Here is a 17,804-nt window from a genome sequence, read left to right on the forward strand (position 1 = left end):
TGTGTGATAGGTGTTTTTGTAAGGATTAACTTGCTGCCATGTCAGTGATATTTATGCCAGAGCACAATTTATGCTAACCAGAGCTCCATAAGGCTAACTGTGGTAGGGGCATACTCATAGTCCAGTCAAGCAGTGAAGGTTAGAGAGAATTTAATAATTTGCCGTTATAACTGGTTTTGTTTGCAAATGCAGTAATCGGAAGGATTTGGAAGGACTTCCAATGAAAACCCAAGTTGTATATGGCAATCTCTGCATACGAAAAAAAAAAAAAAAAAGAAAAAACATCACCCAACATTTTTTGATTATTATTCTTTTAATAATCTCCACAAGACATTCTGTAATAAAATTTTCTAGCATTTTTTAAAATGGCCACTCAATCTTGAAATTAGGGTACATTTAAAACACACAATGGCAAAACGACAAAATGGGACTAGCACAGTTACCCTAAATATCACTGACTTGAGAGTGGTTAACTCTCAATAATTTTAAGGGTGAACCCTTAGTTACAGACTTCCCTATCCCACATTGTCTCTTACAGTCCACCTGTAGTGCCATTTTGTCATTTCGCCATTTCATGTTTAAAACATATCCTTGAAATTTGTGCACACAACAGGCTATGTAATTAGGTATTAAAAGCCCATAATTTGCCTGCACTGAATTAACAATAATTATATCTGCATGGCCTTGAAGATGTCAGATACTCTTTAAATAGCATCAACAGCTTTCATCTTCCACAACATTTTCAAACTTTTCCTTGGATGGTAATGGTTTTCCAAACTTTTCAGCAAGATCAGTCCTGGAGTAAATTGCCAACACTTAGTTTCTCTGACACATCCAATATAATTCTGACTTCTTGGCTTCTTTGGATAAGTTCAACAGTCAACTTTTATACATGTACAAATCCTCCTTACAAGTCTATGTGCCTTTCTTTAAGACCTAGAGGCATTTAGTTGCCTCAGTTGGTTATCACTGTTTTGTAATGAGAAGTTTGATCCTGATCCATAGTCTCACAAGCTTGATTTAGATCACAAGCTTGATTTAGATGTCAATTTAGCTTGTTGAAATGGGAACACTATTCATGAGACCAGAATCCAGATTATTTTGATGACTGTCTCTCAGTGTTGATTTACTTCCTTCCTTCCTTCCTTGACTGTTTTTAAATACTCGTGCTTGTATTTCTTGAAGTTGGCTTTTCCATAGCTGAAAAGAAATTTAAAAATTTAAAGATGTGGAAAGTGTATTATATTGCATCAAGAGTTATCCAAAGAGTGTAAAATTCTAAAATAAACTTTGATATGACATTGTACACCAAAGTAACACGTACTGTGTATATCTTAGAACTACAGGGATGATCTCCTCGAGAGTTTCCTGTCTACTCATAAACATTTCATTGTTTCTCCTTTGTGATGTAACAACAGTCCACAAATTAAATCTAATTCCTGGCTTTCTGTTTTGTATAAAATTAAAACAACAAAAAAATTAAATGGAGCTCTGTGGAGTCAATGGAAACAAATGCTCGAAAACAAACAATTGTCAGCGAATGAACATAACATATTATTAAGTAGATCCAAAATGGTAGGAGGCCAACCTCTTGACCATTTAGAAGCACTTTTTGTAATGGGATTACAGTGTGACTGAACTCAGGACTACCAAGAGCAACACCAGCTTGTGGCCAGAATTGAACTGAAACTTAATTTAAGTTCAGTGCTCTAAACCACTAGGCCACGCTGCTTACTATGACTTAGACTGCTTGTAGCCGGGCTCTTCTTGTAACTAGGTTTGTAGCTAACAAAATAGTCTCCCACCAAAGATTTTCATTGAACTGGTCACCACTTTTCACAAGAGACCTGGAACAAAATTTTTGTCCCCAATCTTTGGCAACCCCTTGAATGTGGGGCTACCAAGCTGCATGTACATGGAAAGAGAACACGCTAAACAAGTGCTTAAGACAAGATTTTGTTTCAGTTATCTTACTCGATATAGTGGCACTGATACTCAAGCTAGTCAGGAGTTTATTCCAAACTTTCATGATCTCAAATGATTGTACGTGCATAACTTAAAAACTGTTCATTGTCCTTAACCAAGTGATTGCCCACCAAAATCCACAATCACCTCTTTCTCATCTGGGGAATTTCACTGGCAGCTGGTGCTTAGCAACAACCCTGCTTAGGATCACTTAGGGGAGCGTTTAGCCATTGTGAACACAAAACGGCAGCACCCCTTTAAGCTAAAGCGTCTTGCCTCACAACCCCTGCTGAAGTTCGAGAGAACTCAGACTCATACTACAGTCACAACGCAGTGCACATTCCAAAGCAGTCCTTCATGATTCATTGATTACTTTAAACACATCACTTGATGAACACAAACTGTGTTATAACTTATTGCACCATCACTCTTAGCCTTTGTGAAATATACCAAGACTCAGAGATTTTCTACTGTTAATGATTTCAATGCATACATATTACTTACAATCCATTCATGCACTGTTTCATAGCTTTGTGTTCTTGACGGCAAGACCAGGCCAATGAGACTGTTCGGTTATCTGCACATTTTAGAAAGGCTTTTGCAAAGAGAAAAAAAAAGGAAACAATTTATTATTTAAGACAATTCACTTATTTTCATTGCAGCTTGCATCAGCCATCAACACGCTAGCTTAGTAATATACATACCAGATTGTATACCAAATGCTCTTGAAACCTGTGCATGCACCCAAGCCAGGTTTTGGACTACCTTATATAAAATTTCCCCTTGTGCATAAAGTATGTATTGTGCATCATGCAAAATGATCCTGAAAACCACTCAACAGCTTATATTCCTGAATAGCAAAGTATACTGTTAAATATAAGTGTTCTCACAACGTGAAAATCCCAATTCTGAAGACAGTGGGAAACAACATCTGCTCACTCATTTTAGAGTCATATCTGCCTATATCATATCATATCAAGCCTATGAAAATTATACTGCAAATTCCCCTGGGTTAATGACTTGTTTTAAACATACAATGACTGTATAAGTTCTAGTTGACAAATAATTAAACTATAAGACCCAGGTCAAAAGCCAAACTTAACATAAGATGAACTAAACAGAGTGAATTAAATTCATGATAAGTTCGACGTTTAAATGAACTGAATTTAGATCGACCAAAATGATTTCCATCTGTCTGAAGCAGATGGATAGAACATGTTGGTCCAACGATCGAGCTTTACCCATTTGGATAGACACAAATTGCAATTTAGTGCGACATCTGACCTGGGCCTGAGAAACAAAATTGGTTTCTCTGCATGCATGTTGTAGTTCAACACTACCAAGGCTTGGTACAATTTGTTATTTTCCCTTGTTTGATACACACCAGAACAAAGGAAAATATTGAGTTATAACACAGGATACCAAGGGTAAATATACATCTGCAACCTAACTCTCCCACCTTTTCACACTACCCACCCTCTCCCCCTCCCCCCACCCAATTCCCGAAATAAAAAATAGAAAATACATATTAAAAAAACCCCAAGATCTTGCTTTGCAGACTGATAACCCGGCATGCCCAATCAATGAAAATCAATCATCGGAAGGCAATCAATATAATCAATCTAATAGATAATAATTAATTGATTATTATCGATTGCCTCAATTAGTCAATGAAAATTGATACTCACAATCCTAGCCCTCGTAATTGCTATAGATTATATTGATTGTCATCGATTGTCATCGGTGATAACAATGTGGTGACAGGCCTACACAACTCCTATCCACGTGTAATAGCTGCTTTGAGAGTTTTGCTCAAACTAGTATATCTTTGAGGATCTGCCTCTTTTATTGCAAACAAAGCTAATCTCTTGTCCATTACGTTTTTCGCTGAAATTAAAACAAAACAAGAAAAATCGATAATATCAATGAAAATCAATAATATCGATGACAATCGATGAAAATCAACGGAAATCGATGAAAATCGATACTCACAATTTTCTTGGTGATCGATTTTCATCAATCAATTAATATCGATTACATTGATTGATATCGATTATATCGATTATTGGTTTTCATCGATTGGGCACGCCGGGACTGATAATGAGTAAATTAATTATCATTATTTTTAAAAAAAATCAATACCAGTGAATGGACCTCAGGGCTGTGTCAGTTGTGGTTAATCTAGAAATTGCATGGACCTTTCATGTAATAGCTTTAGATGTGAAGAGGTTCACAGATCGATGGAAATGTATTGATGAGGTAGCCCCGTGTTAATGGATCGACTCGTTTCTCCGTATTGAAATGAAACTGCAGGGAACGAAACTTAAACAAATCGAGATTACTCCAACCAAGAGTGCGTACCTTGCACATAAGAATAGCAATTGAGTTTCGCCTTCTGATAGAACCACTCTTTGAACAGGTCATCTCCTTCGACTTGCGTAGGAACGTCCATGTTTGATTTTACCCATCATCAAGTAGTGCCGTTAATGACCGGGAGAGCCTTGTAACGAGAAGATCTATGTAACGCATTACAGTTTGTCACGTTTTGATGTTGTGAGACGGAGACGGTCAAGCTGCCGGTATAAAGGTTCAAAATCCACCGTAAATATGGAGAAAAACGGATGTATAAATCATGCCAGCGGCAATCATTTCATCGAGAGGAAACCGGCCAAGGATCCCCGACTATTTCGACTGGAATTCTGCCCTCCATGGTTGCAATTCAACAAATATATTCTGGGAGGATATCGCTGCCATTTGTCCACAAGTCAATGTGTGGAGAGCTTGTTCTACATTCACAATGAAACATTTAATATTTATTCTCATGGTAAGTATGGAAGTAAGAAGAATTCACTCTGCTAACGCTTGTTGATTTTAAGGTTACAGATTCGTGAACTTCTGGTGCAGAAAAATGATAAAAAAAATTACATGCTGTGCGTACATGTTCCATGGGAGGGAACTTCTCGTTAATTATTAACCGTTGTTGACTGAAAAATCCTGCTTGATGTTGAAACGTACGCTCATGAATATTAAGCATCTTTGTGCCATTAGTAAACTGTTTCTGGAACCTTACCTTTTGAGCTGACTTGCCCCCAGTCCTCCATGCTGTGGTGTGGAGGAGGCTGCCTTTTGAACTGTAATGAATTTATGTTGATTGATGCATGGCTTCTCAGCAAAACTAATCAATGGGCCTTTCTTTTTTATTAGCACCCTCCCTTTGGAGGATCAGATTCAGATACACTAGTTTTAATGTTGTCAGCCCCTTTGAAGTTTGCCTCTAAGGGGCTCAAGATTTTGTCAACCTCTTTTTCGGACTCATTACCAGGGCCTCTCTCCAGGGGGTAGGATGAAGAAAGGCCCTGGGAATGAGTTTGCCTCTTTTTGTGCAGTGCTTCTATCATATACCACTAGTACATGCAGACCGGCATATCACCTACTGTATATTGCAGCTTTTACCGGAAGTATATTAATAAATTTTTGGCAAATTTTGTTTCAGGTATTCCTTGTGTATTGCTATTGGTTCTTATCCCAATGACGGCAAGTCAAGCTTGTCTAGAAAGTCCAGTTTGGTTTTTGCTACATTACTTTGCATGCTTCGCTCCATTTTTTGCAAGTCCGATTTATCATTTATTTATGTGTCATCAAAATGGCCAAGATGCTTATCACAAACTGCTCACCTTTGATGTCTGTGGAGTCTGGGCGATTAATGCTTTTGGTGGCCTTTGTGGAATCAGAGCAACATTTCATTGCCTTCCATTTTTGGGTTCCTTATCTGTAGCATTCTACATAATGGTTTCCTTGTTATCTGTATATTTCATTCTGGTAGCAAGTAGTCCCAAAGAAAGATTCAAGCCGTTAATGCTGTTTGGACTAATGAGATACTTCTTTGTCGCAGTCCGTATCTTGCTGTATACCTTTGATATTTCTAAATGCAGTATCAGTGCTTTGCCATATTACCTCTCTATGGATTTCTTGGCTTTTATCGGTGGAGCGCTGAATGTTGCTAGGATACCAGAAAGGTGGTTTCCTGGAAAATTTGACATCATTGGTAACAGTCACCAGATTATGCATGTGATAACCGTGCTGAGCGCTGTTTGCTTGCATATTGGATCTGTAAAAGATTTCAACTGGATGCAAGGAGCCATTTGTGAAGACATGTAGCTTGAAATTGTGAAAGTCTGTCACATATGCAATGCAGCCACGTTCTAGAATTAACAAACCTCGGTCTATTGTCTAAATTAATGTTTGGTAAGGAACTCACATGGGTTCAGTTCAGACAAAATCCATATTATTATTGTACTTTGGAGGGTGTAGACAACAAGTTTTACTTTGAGAACAAATTACAATTGCAACAAGTTCACAATCATGAAGTATTAAAAAAATGTGATTAAATTCCTCCAACATTTCACTGATTAAATTGACCTGCTTGAGCACAAAATCTGCTGGTTTCTTTTAGGTAGTATTTTCCTCAGACCTACCATAAAAGGCTCTCTTTGTAATGAGTTTTAGAAGCCATTTAGTCAAAACACAAAAACATTCGTCAGAGAACATCCTTCCTAAACATTTCTAGGAAAACTATAATTTCATATTTGTAAAAACTAGCAAACACTAAAGCTGTATTAAGTTTTAAGGGCAAGCCTGTCCATAGGGTCCCATGACAAAATGGGCAAATAAGCATGTGTTTTATGATTGTTTCTACTTGCGCTTGCTTTGCTCTTATTAACTGCACTTGGATAATGGAGGACAGGACAATGGATTAATCTGACTTGTGAATATTTAAGAATGAAGGGAATGGTTCACCAATTTTACCTTTAAGTTTGAGATATCAAAACATCTTGTAAACATAATGTAAATACTCGCTTTGCATCTAGATCTACTTTCTATCTTCCAAAAATTCGAACAAATTATGGCAAATTTAATATTCGATTTAATGGACCTACATTATGGAATGAACTCGATGAAAGATTCAAGTGTTGTACTTCTAATCATTTTAAAAAAGAACTAACTTTGCATTTCATTAGTCTCTATTAATCTTTACTGATATTTTGATGGTTTATATCTATTTATTTTGTTTTGTTTTGTATATTTAATCTTGTACCAAGTTTATGATATTTATGGGTACCAATGTATTTGTTGTGCCTCTTCCTGACTCTTACATTTTTAATTATTGTAACTACGGTCACCCAACTAGTTTAGCTTTTTAGTTATTTTGGGTGTCCCACTACTGTATGTACTGTACTGTTTATTTATATATTTATAATTACAATCTTGTAAATTCTTTTAGTTGCTTACAGTAGTAGAAAATAAACTGTTGTAAACTGTTGATATGAATTATATAATTATTATTTTAAGCTGTTTCAAGGGATCGTTTAGTCGGGGAGCATCATGAAAAAAATCGGTCAGAGGATAAAATAGTTTACCTCCTCAAACTGAATGTCTAAAACAGGCCATTATTATTTATGCTGTCTGCAAAGCAGTTACAGGTGTTATATTTATATGCAGGATCATACCAGGTCAATACCAGATCCAAATAAACACTGGTGTACAATTCACAGTCTACCGGTTCCGAAGCCCCAACACTGTAGTTTTTCACACTGTTTTTGTCTGAATGTCATTTTCGCTGTCCGTTCCAGACCTTTTGGTAACATTTGCTAGGTTTCGGGGTTTTTCCACGATCCGTAAAAATATCCCACAAATTATAAGTTGCCGCGAAAATTTTCGTCGCAATAGTTTACTCTCAGTTACTAAGCGCGCTGTGAATGGGCAATTTAGCGGGCTGTATTCTACTATGCGGTTTTCTGTATTCTACTATAGCAGTTTTTTTATGTCAAAATGTTTCGTGATTTATCGCCAAGTGTCCTTAACTTTTACAACAAGTAAAACTTTTTTTGTTACTTTAAATTGTGTATCAAAACGTGCTAACGGCCTAACAACGATTTCAAATTGACTCGTTACAATTCCGTCTTTCGACGTACGTCAGAAATTTGAAGCCGTCCTGCGTGAATAGAAATCGTTCCCTGAACACATCAGGCACACATTAGAGATAACTGTAGTAAATATCTTACTATTAACGTCGTCTTCTCGGTCCATTCTGTAAGTTACGGATTCTCGTATTTTTTTCCCTTTGATTTAATAATGGCCCGCCCGCTCCGCGCTTGGGTCGTAAATTGAAGGGAAAAAAAACGAAGATCCGTAACTTACAGTCGGTTAGTAAGGAGTATATAATATGTAATAAAAATAAACTAAAATGTTGTAATTCCAATTATTATATGGCTCTGTCTCCCAAGGACTGGAAACTACCAAATTCACGAATTTGATTGGCTGAAATCGATATTGAAAGCGGTCTAGATTTTCCCGTCTACATTTAGACCGGCATCTAGACGGGTAATGTTTTGCAGTGAAAACGTTGCAAAGTAAAATGCGAAATCACTAACTATTTCATCAAACAATACTTATTTATGGAAGTGCCAAAAAGTCTGGTGAGAAAAAAACAGTAAAGAGGACGAGCAAACTTTGACAGAATTAAATTTAGCTCATCGACGTTCGCAAGCAAAACGTCAGTTAGTACAAACCAGTTACATTAAACGAAATCAATTGTTCTTGTTTGCGCCATATAATAAACATCGTAGTCGGTCTATATGGGAGAATCACTCGGGTCTTGTGTACAGACCTCACTGCGTTCGGTCTGTACTCACGTTCTCGGTCAAGATTCTCCCATACAGACCTCCTGGTCCCCCTGCTCGGTCAATAAGAGCCAATTAAACATGGCTTCCTGAATATCACAAAAATCTATACTCAGCAAACAACAACAACAACAACAACAAAACAGTCTTTTACAATCGCAAAAATTATTTCCCGCAAAATACAAAAAAAAACGCCGATACACAAAATTAGCTCCCGCAAAAATTTCGTGCCACGTAGCACGTCACCTAAAGCAGCTCAGTGATATAAGTTTATCGTATCTAGTAATGTATATGAAAAAATTACTCAATTCTGATTAGCTGAGAGCAGTGCAAATTACACATCGTTATTCTGGATTATGATTGGCTGAAAGACAACAGGAAATTTTCTAAGCCAATGATACCACTTGAAATGATGATGAAAATTTTGTGCCGAAACTTTGAAAAAAGTTTTCTCGAATGAAAAAAAAAATGGCTTCAAGAAAGATATTTCAGCACTTCCTCCATGCAAATTTTTCCATGTTTATATACGGTTTTCCTCGTTCAATTTGGAAATAATTTGCACTTGTGGGTTTTTCAAACAGTTAAAATTGCACTCGCCGAAGCGGCTCGTGCAATTTCAGCTTTTGAAAAAGTCACTCGTGCAAATTAATTCCAAATTGAACTCGAAACCGTATGATTACCTCTACTAATAATATATATATATTTTTTCGACTTTCTCTCTTTTACGTTTAAAGATGAAATACCCGAAGGAAAGCAATGAATGCATCTGAAACCGTCAGACGCATAGCAACATTTTAGGCCATGTCATACCCGTTGGGGGCTCAAAACTGCAGACAAACCTCGTTCCCACACAGGGGTTTTCCCTTCGAGATTGGGATAGCCTGCGAGTGGACTGGGAAGAGGCATGTGTAAGATGGCCGCTCAGCTCTGGGACCTCTGTTTCGACATGTGTAACGCGTCTTTTATTTTTGCAGGGTTAGGGGCATTGTTTTCACCTCTAATTCTTTTAAAATACTACGACAGGGACTGGGAATGTTCAAATGACAAACAGCTTTTGCGATGACGAAATCAAATATTTCTCTTTTACACAGATAAATAAACGCTCTCATTCTCCGGTTTTCAAGGCTTTTTGTCAATTCGTTGTGGTGCTCAAAAATCCACTTCGAAGCACCTTCACTATTATTCTTCGTTTTCAAAATAAACAAGGGTTTTTAATTGCTTTTGTAGTCAGCGAAATGAAACGGTATGGTGGATGATTTTATACGGCCGTGCGTTAGCTAACAGTGTTGATATGTAGCCTCGACTGAGCTGGTTGCCCCTTGTTTGCTCGCAGTGTAGTTGATATGATGCGCGCTTGGGCTATTTTCATTGATGTTTGCATCCATAACCCGATGGACACACGCTATTTTGACCTGAAGCTATTTTTAGGAACCAAGGGGGTATCATGTAGAGCTAGTCGCCCGAGATGTCCAGACCCCGGGGGGGGGGGGTTACTTGACCCATGTTTGGGTATAGGGGTGCCGCCTAGGGCTTGAAATCTTGACCCTGTTTAGGACAAAAATACTCGAAAAACCCTACCCTGTATAGGACAAAGAAACAAAGTAAGTAGACCTACCGGTACGACCTCAGTATTCTGTCAATGCGCGCTAGTTAATTATAATACCGATAAGTAGAAAAAAAAAATTAACCGACGACAATAGTATTCTTGTCCAGAAAATGATCTGATGCTGATTGATGATGACCTTGTAATGGCCCGTTAGCGTCTCTCGGCTCGTAATACCATACCCTGTTAAGGACAGGTTCAGACCCTGTTTAGGACAGAGGCGAGTAAAATTGTATACCCTGTTCAGGACAACGGGGCCAAAAAAACATACCCTGTCCAGCGGCACGTCCCCGTATAGCCCAAATAAGGGAGTACTCCCCACCCCCCGCCCCCTCCCCGGGGTCCAGATGTAATGAGTGACCGTGTTGTGGTCCTATTTATGTTGCCGGGCCATCGTTCAGATCATTCATCCTGTACGTTATATGTACAGAAATAATATCGTATCGTACAGAGAGTTTTGGTCCACTGTTATTTCAAAGGAGTCAGTGAATGTCACGCGCATCAAAACCAACCGGGATCAATGCACGTTCCGTACAGAAAATTTTTTCCCGTATCTCACTCGGGATTGGCTGTTCATACAATTACGTCACTCAGCCTGAATAAGCATTTCACTCAGGTGTTTGTTATTGCTCATCAGTGGTCAAAACAAGATAGCGTTAACTAACTAGAAAAAATCTTACTGGTCTTCACGAAACCCGATGGCATGTCTACAGACTGATTTCCAACTTGCTTTCAGTTGTTCTGCGACTAACTTCACATCGCTCGGTTTCTTTTGCGTCAAGTTGTAATCAGATCGGGGAAAAGTCTGCTGAGGGTGTTGTATTTGTAAACACTAAAGTTTGGTATCGACGATTGAATCCCAGGATTTGTACCAGGCGCTAGCTACTGAAGAAACTTTGTCTCCAACAGGCGTAGAGATGTCCTCTGTTCCCATTGCAGTAAGCCTCGTCAGGCACCAAAGGAACTCACACGAAGCTTTGAAGTAGAAAATAGACACCATGAAGACATGTAGCATTGAACCCACCGAAGAAAAAGGTGAAAAACAAAGTTCTAAACAACATGTTATTGTGAAAAGGCAAAGCTTGTCGTTCTACCATGGTCTCTCTACGCAAACAAAGAGCAGATAGAGATTCTGAAGAATTAAGGAGACTTGAAAACGAATCGGGTATAAGTTTTCATTAGTGGAAAGTTTATAGCTTCGTACAAAGTTTATAGCGCGATATCATGACGATCTTTAGGGAAAAAACTGACTCTGAATCTTCCTCGGTTTTACAAAGTGTACGCACGTGACTCTGATCTCGTGTCATTGCAGCAGCTGTTTCTGACGAAGGCGCTATGACAGGACTTGACTAAGCCGCTGATACTGAATACATCATTGGGCTTTAGTGAAGCAGTTTCATCACTGTTCCACATTTTGTGAATACTGCTAAAGTTTTTGAGTGCATTTTCACAATAAAATCATACAACAAAATATAATCAAGAGCTTTTTTAGACTTCTAATAAGACCAGGAGAGGAAGAAGAAGAAGACGAAGGAAAAAAGGGTGAAAAAAGGGTACGGTTTCCAGCCGTTTTGGTCGTAAATAGGGTATCGATTTTGGCCACTTTGATCTTAAATAGGGTACATGTATGGTTTTAGCACTCTAGTCTTGAATTGGGTATGTTTCTTGGAAGAAGCTATTTTTTCATCATTATCGATAAAACCGTCAAGAAAAGCCCGTCACAACTTATGATTAGGGCAACTGCGCCAGCCGCAACGGTCATAAATAGGGTATCGAATTTTTGGCCAGGTAATAAATAGGGTAGCAAATGTCGTAGATTTTGGTCATAAATGGGTAAGAGCTTTGGGAAGTGGACCGCACACCCCTACCCAACTTTTCTGGGAATACTCTTCCCCCTCCCCCCCTCCCCCCCGGACTGAAAAATTGTTCAATGAATTCATTTCCTGGGACTCTCTTTTTTAAAATTTAAAAAAAAAAATCAATCTTCTGAGTTGATTCCAAGATCCCAACTGACCATTCCGCTCGACAATTACTTGGGGATCAATTTGGGCTTATGTTAAACAAACATGGGTATCATGTCGGCGCTGGGGGATAATAATGATAACAAAAGTCTTTATTTGTTCACGAGAGCCATTGTACAGCAAAGTACAAATTTCGAAAAAACGTGGCCATGACGTGACCACGTGAAAATCGTACTCCGATGTTCTGATTGGCTGTTGAAAATGATCTTTGTACTTTCTTGTCGATGTTTTGTCTACGGGAAAGGATTCGATTTCAGTCAGTCGTGTTCGAACGAAGATGGAGTTTATGATGCGTTCATTCCTTCTTGAACGCGTTTCTACCGACTGGTTAAGAATTGCAGTTATCTCCAATTCACTCTGTGTTCTGTGATTCATCTTACAGTATTATTTCTGACTTGAATAGCGCGAAAATAACATCACAACATAAATATTTAGGTAAGATCGGAACGAAAGCTTGAGCTTATTCTATTCCACTCGGAACATACGATTTTACTCTAGTTCCTTGTCAATGTTTTGGCTTTCAGATATGTCTTCAGTTCCTATAAGCAAGGCCTACGTTTCGAAACGCTCTAATCGGGTGAAAAACAACCCTAAATGGACATTTTTTCACCATCAAATAGAGGAAAACAGCACTAGCAGACTTTCTCCGCTCGAATCACGAAAATACAGTGAAAATTTTGGGAGCGATTGCAAGGTTTCAGTACTGTGGGATGTCAGCGCCGTGCGATTGTACGTTGAAACAAGAAAATGATGGGACGGTAAGTTTCTGTGTTTGTTTTGGATCTCTGGCTTTGCTTGGCTGCAGATCAGACTTAAGGGCTTACATCGTTCGATTTAGTTATATTCAGTCATTAAGCTTACATTCGTTTCGGGTACAATACAGAAGTAACGTACGAATAAGCCTTATATATTTTGTTTTTTGAAATAACGACTCCTTTTCCTGTTCTATGCTTCAGGGGTTGTGGTTGAAATGTTAAGCTTATGTCAGTACATGACAATTGAATACCAATGAAATGTCTTGGCATACATTAAGTCAAATCTTCCTGTTGATTGAACAAATTTCTAGTTCATTTCAATTTTTATTGTCTTCAGTTTCTTTTTCATCCGATGGGCTTGTACATCGAATGGCAAACTACAATTATAGCAAATAAATACTGTCCTAAAATCCCAGATCTCAGTCAAATTTCAGAATAACTGAGCTAAATTTCAGGGCCATTCCATTTGATCTCCAGCTCCCCTCTCCTCTTCCCCACCCTCTATTAACAAGGTTAGTCAAAATTTACCAGCTAAGGCCCCATTTGTATGGTCTCAGGTGCCCAAGTCAACCCTCCCCCTGAGGCAACTTTATCAAGCGTTTGTATGTGAAAACATTGTCTCTGTAGTCGGAGTCAAAGTTGACCCACCATGATTATTCATAACCCTTATTGAATAATCAAATGTACAAATGTCCCTCTTTCTTTGAGTTTCCCTTGATCATTTGATCAAAGTACAAATTTCTGCTTAAATCCTAAATCAAGGAATTACATGACACTCGCCACACCAAGAATTGTCCCGGGTTAGGCGAGGCAAAGTGTTTACATGAAGAAAAGTTGTCCCGCCTGCCAGGGCTACCCTACCTGCCGTTGCAAGACAACTCGCCCACCCAAGTTGTCACACCCCCAAGATGAGTTTGTGATCCTCTTGCAAATGTTTGGTTGAATTTTGCAAAGAATTAAGTGCAAAACTAATGAATGAGTTGCCAGCAATCGGATACCTGTGTTATGTGCAGAGGACTCTGGGATTGCCAGGGGGCAAAAAATGCAAATCACTAGACGGAAATGTACAGCGTAAAGTGTTTTGAGGTGCAAAAAAAAAAAATTTGGGAGAGAGCGACGCTTTTTCGACTCTTACCGATGTTTTGTTTATGTTTTTAAAAATCTGACAACTGGTATGCCATAGGGTAGGCCACAGGGTAGGCCACGGGGTAGGCCATGGCCTACCCCATGTTTTGTCCACACCTTCTTGAGAGGCTACCTGGTGCAAATGGTAGAAAGGACCCTCTAAGAAGTTTAATATATAAAAGACAGAAAAGAAGCTCTAAAACAAAAGACGGGAATGCACAAGAAACGTCTACCCTTTGTCATGCGATTTCAACTGATTTTGTTTTGCCAAAAGAAGAGCATAATCATGGTCAAATGGCATTTTTAAACAGAAAGACTTGGAGAGATCATTCAAGGAATCACCCTTGATCTGTCATAGAAAAGGAAAATCGCTTAAAGATGTGCTTGTAAAAGCAAAACAACTTTAGGCAATTGCCAGACAGCATGAGCCGCGTGGTCTGTCTACTCTTAATCAACCCCACACAGCTCAATGATTGCCACCGGGCTTATTTTCAATATTTTTGTATAACTGAGCTTCAAAATCATCCAAAAGTAGCCTGTACATAACTTAAAAGGCTTTACAGGGTTATTTCCTCTCGATTTATACCTAATTTTGTAATATTTCAGACCATTATTCGATGTAAATTTCACAATAAATCTCATGCAAGCAGAGGAATTTATCAGTAGATTTTATCACATATTTCACGGTTATTCAAACAAAAGCTTACATTTTCCATGTATTTACACTGCCCGAAACCACTTGCAATAAAATGACAGAGAAAAAGCATTGATCTTTCTCCAAAATCCTTTTTTTGTACCTCAAAACAACTTTTTACTATACATTTCCTTTTAACAATTCACAATGGTTGCCCCCTGACAATCCCAGAGTTCTTTGCCCAAACACCAGTATGATATCTGATTACTGGCAATTTATTAATTAGGCTAGGCTAGGCTAACTAGCCATATAAATGGGGCCTAAGAAAAAAAAGTGGTCATGATCCCCCTCCCTTCAGAAATAAAGTTACTTTTCTTTACACTGAAAAAGCAATTTTTGTTCAAACGTTTCCTTAAATCTTTAGATGAGTAGTCGTATGCCTTGTAGAAAAAATTCATTTATTGGAGAGGAGAGGGGTAGAGAAAGAATAGAATGCCCCCCTAACCAGTGTCTTGCTGTTAAGTTTGTGATTTGAATCAAGAAAAAATTATAGGTCTGGAAGGCTGCAGTTGAATAGCTTTGCAATCCATAACTTCGTTGAACATTCAAAATTTTAGTTGAGGAATCACTTGCTGATCTGCCAGGATTTCACGATATTCAGTAATTAATCGACCCATGGCTCATCAACAAAATCCCATGTAATCTTGTAGCTAATTATTTCTGTAATTTCTTGTTTTGATCCATGGATATTTATATATTTTAATTTTTTTTCTCAGGATAATACAGCGGATTGCCTGTACTGGATCAGGAATTAATAACACACCCAGATGTATGTTCATCAGACTTTGGTTGGCGCATCAAGTCCCAGGAACTTCAACAATTACGTGTATTATCACTGAGCCAGTGCAGTATTCTCTGAACTGTGTTTCATAACTTGTACATAGCAATATAGAGAGTTAAATGCTTTTACATGTATCTGAACATAATAGCATAATATTATAAGAAGGATTGAAGAGTCATGTAGTGTTTACCATTAAGCCGAAAAAATCTGGAAATTTTTGTTGAAATTCAAATGTATTAGTGACAATTTATAGAAAACTTGTTCAGAAATTTTGGACTGCCATGACCTCCAGAGGTACTCCTCTTGTTCTGTTTGGAATGGCATGTTCAAAATTTTCTTATTATTTTCTCAGACATTTCTTATATTAATTTTCAAGTCGTTCATGAATTAAGGGAATTGGTGCAAGCACCATCTCTATTTTGTTAGTTTGCTTATTTTGGAAAAAAAAAACTTTTCATATTATTCAACATTCATTGGTCTACTTCTGACATTTTTTTCAAGAAATGGTTACACATAGCCCTCACAATGTTCCTCTTAACACTATCAGGTTCTAGAAATCTTCTGGTTACGTAGTTTTTCAAAAACTATTTAAGTAAGAGGAAAGAAATTGGCCTTCTTGTCATTGGGATATTTTTCCCGCACAGTGTAGAATTTATTGTCAATATATAGTAAAATGAGAAGAAGATAGTTTAAGTTTGATGGCTTTTACACCCAGATCTTTATTCAAATGATACATATTAGTTGTTTTCCATTTGGAAAAAAATTCCAAAAAATTTGGTGAAGAATCTGTGTTCCAGGGCAGCTGATTGTTTTCCACTTGTAGTTTCCTGAAGAACCTGCCATTTGTTTGTCTTAGGTGCAAAATTTGGCATGGCAATAAGAGGCCGAAAGGCTTGAAACTAGTGCAAACAATACAAGACAGTAAATAAAACACTAATTTCCAAAGTTTTGGAGCGGCCCAATAGAAAAACAGGATTACTTTTGAAAGGTTCTGTTCTGGTGAAGTCATCATCCACTTAAGACCAAACCGAAAGGTTACAAGTGACTATTTTCTTTCCAACCTAGAATTTCCCAAATTTTTCTGTGAATGGAAAACAACCATACTGCAGTTAAAGCTGTGTATTAATTAAATGTATATTTATTGTTACTACATAATAAGTATTTAATGAAGAATAATCATTCAGTATTTGATAAGGCTTCAACAGTCTATTAGTTGAAGCACAAGTCAATTTAACAAATCAAATGTGGTTTAGCATGGTAGACCACATTTTGATTTGTTTTTTACCACTATCAACGTCAAAGAAAATTTTTCTTCAGAGCGCGAGCTTAAAAAGGCATTGCATGACACATTGACGCAAGTAGCGTTGTCTGGGCTCTTATCAACAACGGCAAATTAACCAATCAGATAGCGAGATTAGTAGCAATTATGGTAAAAACAAGTTTTGACATCTTAAAATGGTCCCTGTTGAAGATATGCACTAACTTGTTTTTATAAATTTATCAATTTACAATCAGAATATATTTTGAATGAGAGTATTTACAGTGTAAATAAAGATACATGGATTGATATGACTTCCATTCATTGAGGGAAACACATGCAAAATTGATTGCGATATATATATTTTTGATCTTGTTTTTTAACCTGGAAAAGCTTATTTCCTTGTGTGTCCAGCTTTGTCCTGACATACTTGTAATCTTTACCCATGGGCTATTTAAGTCTTAACATTTCATGCAAGTTTGTCCCATGTATTTTCAGTTTAAAGCTATCCCAAAATAATATGAATGACAGTTAAAACATCAGAGTGGAAACTTTTGCCTGGATGCCAGATGGACACCTGCAAAATGTAGGTCTCTAGTCTGGCTCTTTTGTTCATACTTGGCATTTTGAACTTAATGTGTTCACTGTAGCAATCCACTGACAGGATAGGTAACATGTAGTAATTTAGATATATATTGATGTAATTTGTATATGCTAGTGAATAAAGATTGAATGATTTCATCCAAAATTCTCCTGACTGCTGGTTTTGATGGACTTTCTAAAGCAAAGCAGGTTTCACCAGTTAGTAACTGGAAAGCGAACAAAAGTTGCTTGTTTGAAAACCACACATTGTGGGGGGAGGGGGGGGGGGGTGGGGAAATCAATATCAAGCTCAGGGTTTTTCCAGCTCATGATGAAGGTT

At 37.8% G+C, this 17,804-nt stretch overlaps 2 protein-coding genes and 1 long non-coding RNA gene across 3 annotated transcripts; 2 read left to right on the forward strand and 1 right to left on the reverse strand.

Annotated features, from left to right (window-relative positions):
- Positions 1 to 294: 294 nt before the first annotated feature.
- Positions 295 to 4,485, reverse strand: LOC110061627 (COX assembly mitochondrial protein homolog). Its single transcript, XM_089271503.1, has 3 exons — positions 4,327 to 4,485; positions 2,470 to 2,560; positions 295 to 1,200 (listed from the first exon to the last, which is right to left on the reverse strand). Exons 1-3 carry the CDS (start codon positions 4,415 to 4,417, stop codon positions 1,116 to 1,118), a joined length of 267 nt encoding a protein of 88 aa, XP_089127629.1. The 5' UTR covers positions 4,418 to 4,485; the 3' UTR covers positions 295 to 1,115.
- LOC110061625 (progestin and adipoQ receptor family member 4-like) lies at positions 4,483 to 7,285 on the forward strand. Its single transcript, XM_020768458.2, has 2 exons — positions 4,483 to 4,789; positions 5,459 to 7,285. The coding sequence occupies exons 1-2, from the start codon at positions 4,573 to 4,575 to the stop codon at positions 6,121 to 6,123; spliced, it is 882 nt and encodes a 293-aa protein (XP_020624117.1). The 5' UTR covers positions 4,483 to 4,572; the 3' UTR covers positions 6,124 to 7,285.
- A 5,213-nt stretch (positions 7,286 to 12,498) lies between these two features.
- Positions 12,499 to 17,630, forward strand: LOC110061623 (uncharacterized). Its single transcript, XR_002297987.2, has 3 exons — positions 12,499 to 12,704; positions 12,794 to 13,027; positions 15,560 to 17,630. It is a non-coding gene; the product is annotated as an uncharacterized LOC110061623 (long non-coding RNA).
- The last annotated feature ends 174 nt before the right edge of the window (positions 17,631 to 17,804 follow it).

Source organism: Orbicella faveolata, unplaced genomic scaffold, assembly GCF_042242905.1.
Source record: "Orbicella faveolata isolate gen_17 unplaced genomic scaffold, um_ofav_v1 contig_34, whole genome shotgun sequence".
NCBI classification, from domain to species: domain Eukaryota; kingdom Metazoa; phylum Cnidaria; class Anthozoa; order Scleractinia; family Merulinidae; genus Orbicella; species Orbicella faveolata.

What these genes read in the sequence shown, in the direction of transcription:
- LOC110061625 (XM_020768458.2), top strand. Translation starts at nt 4,573, where the DNA reads ATGGAGAAAAACGGATGTATAAATCATGCCAGCGGCAATCATTTCATC. An exon ending in ATTTAATATTTATTCTCATG is followed by an intron (nt 4,790 to 5,458) that starts GTAAGTATGGAA and finishes ATTTTGTTTCAG; the next exon opens with GTATTCCTTGTGTATTGCTA.
- LOC110061627 (XM_089271503.1), bottom strand. Translation starts at nt 4,417, where the DNA reads ATGGACGTTCCTACGCAAGTCGAAGGAGATGACCTGTTCAAAGAGTGG. An exon ending in TTGCTATTCTTATGTGCAAG is followed by an intron (nt 2,561 to 4,326) that starts GTACGCACTCTT and finishes TCTTTGCAAAAG; the next exon opens with CCTTTCTAAAATGTGCAGAT. An exon ending in AAACAGTGCATGAATGGATT is followed by an intron (nt 1,201 to 2,469) that starts GTAAGTAATATG and finishes ATTTCTTTTCAG; the next exon opens with CTATGGAAAAGCCAACTTCA.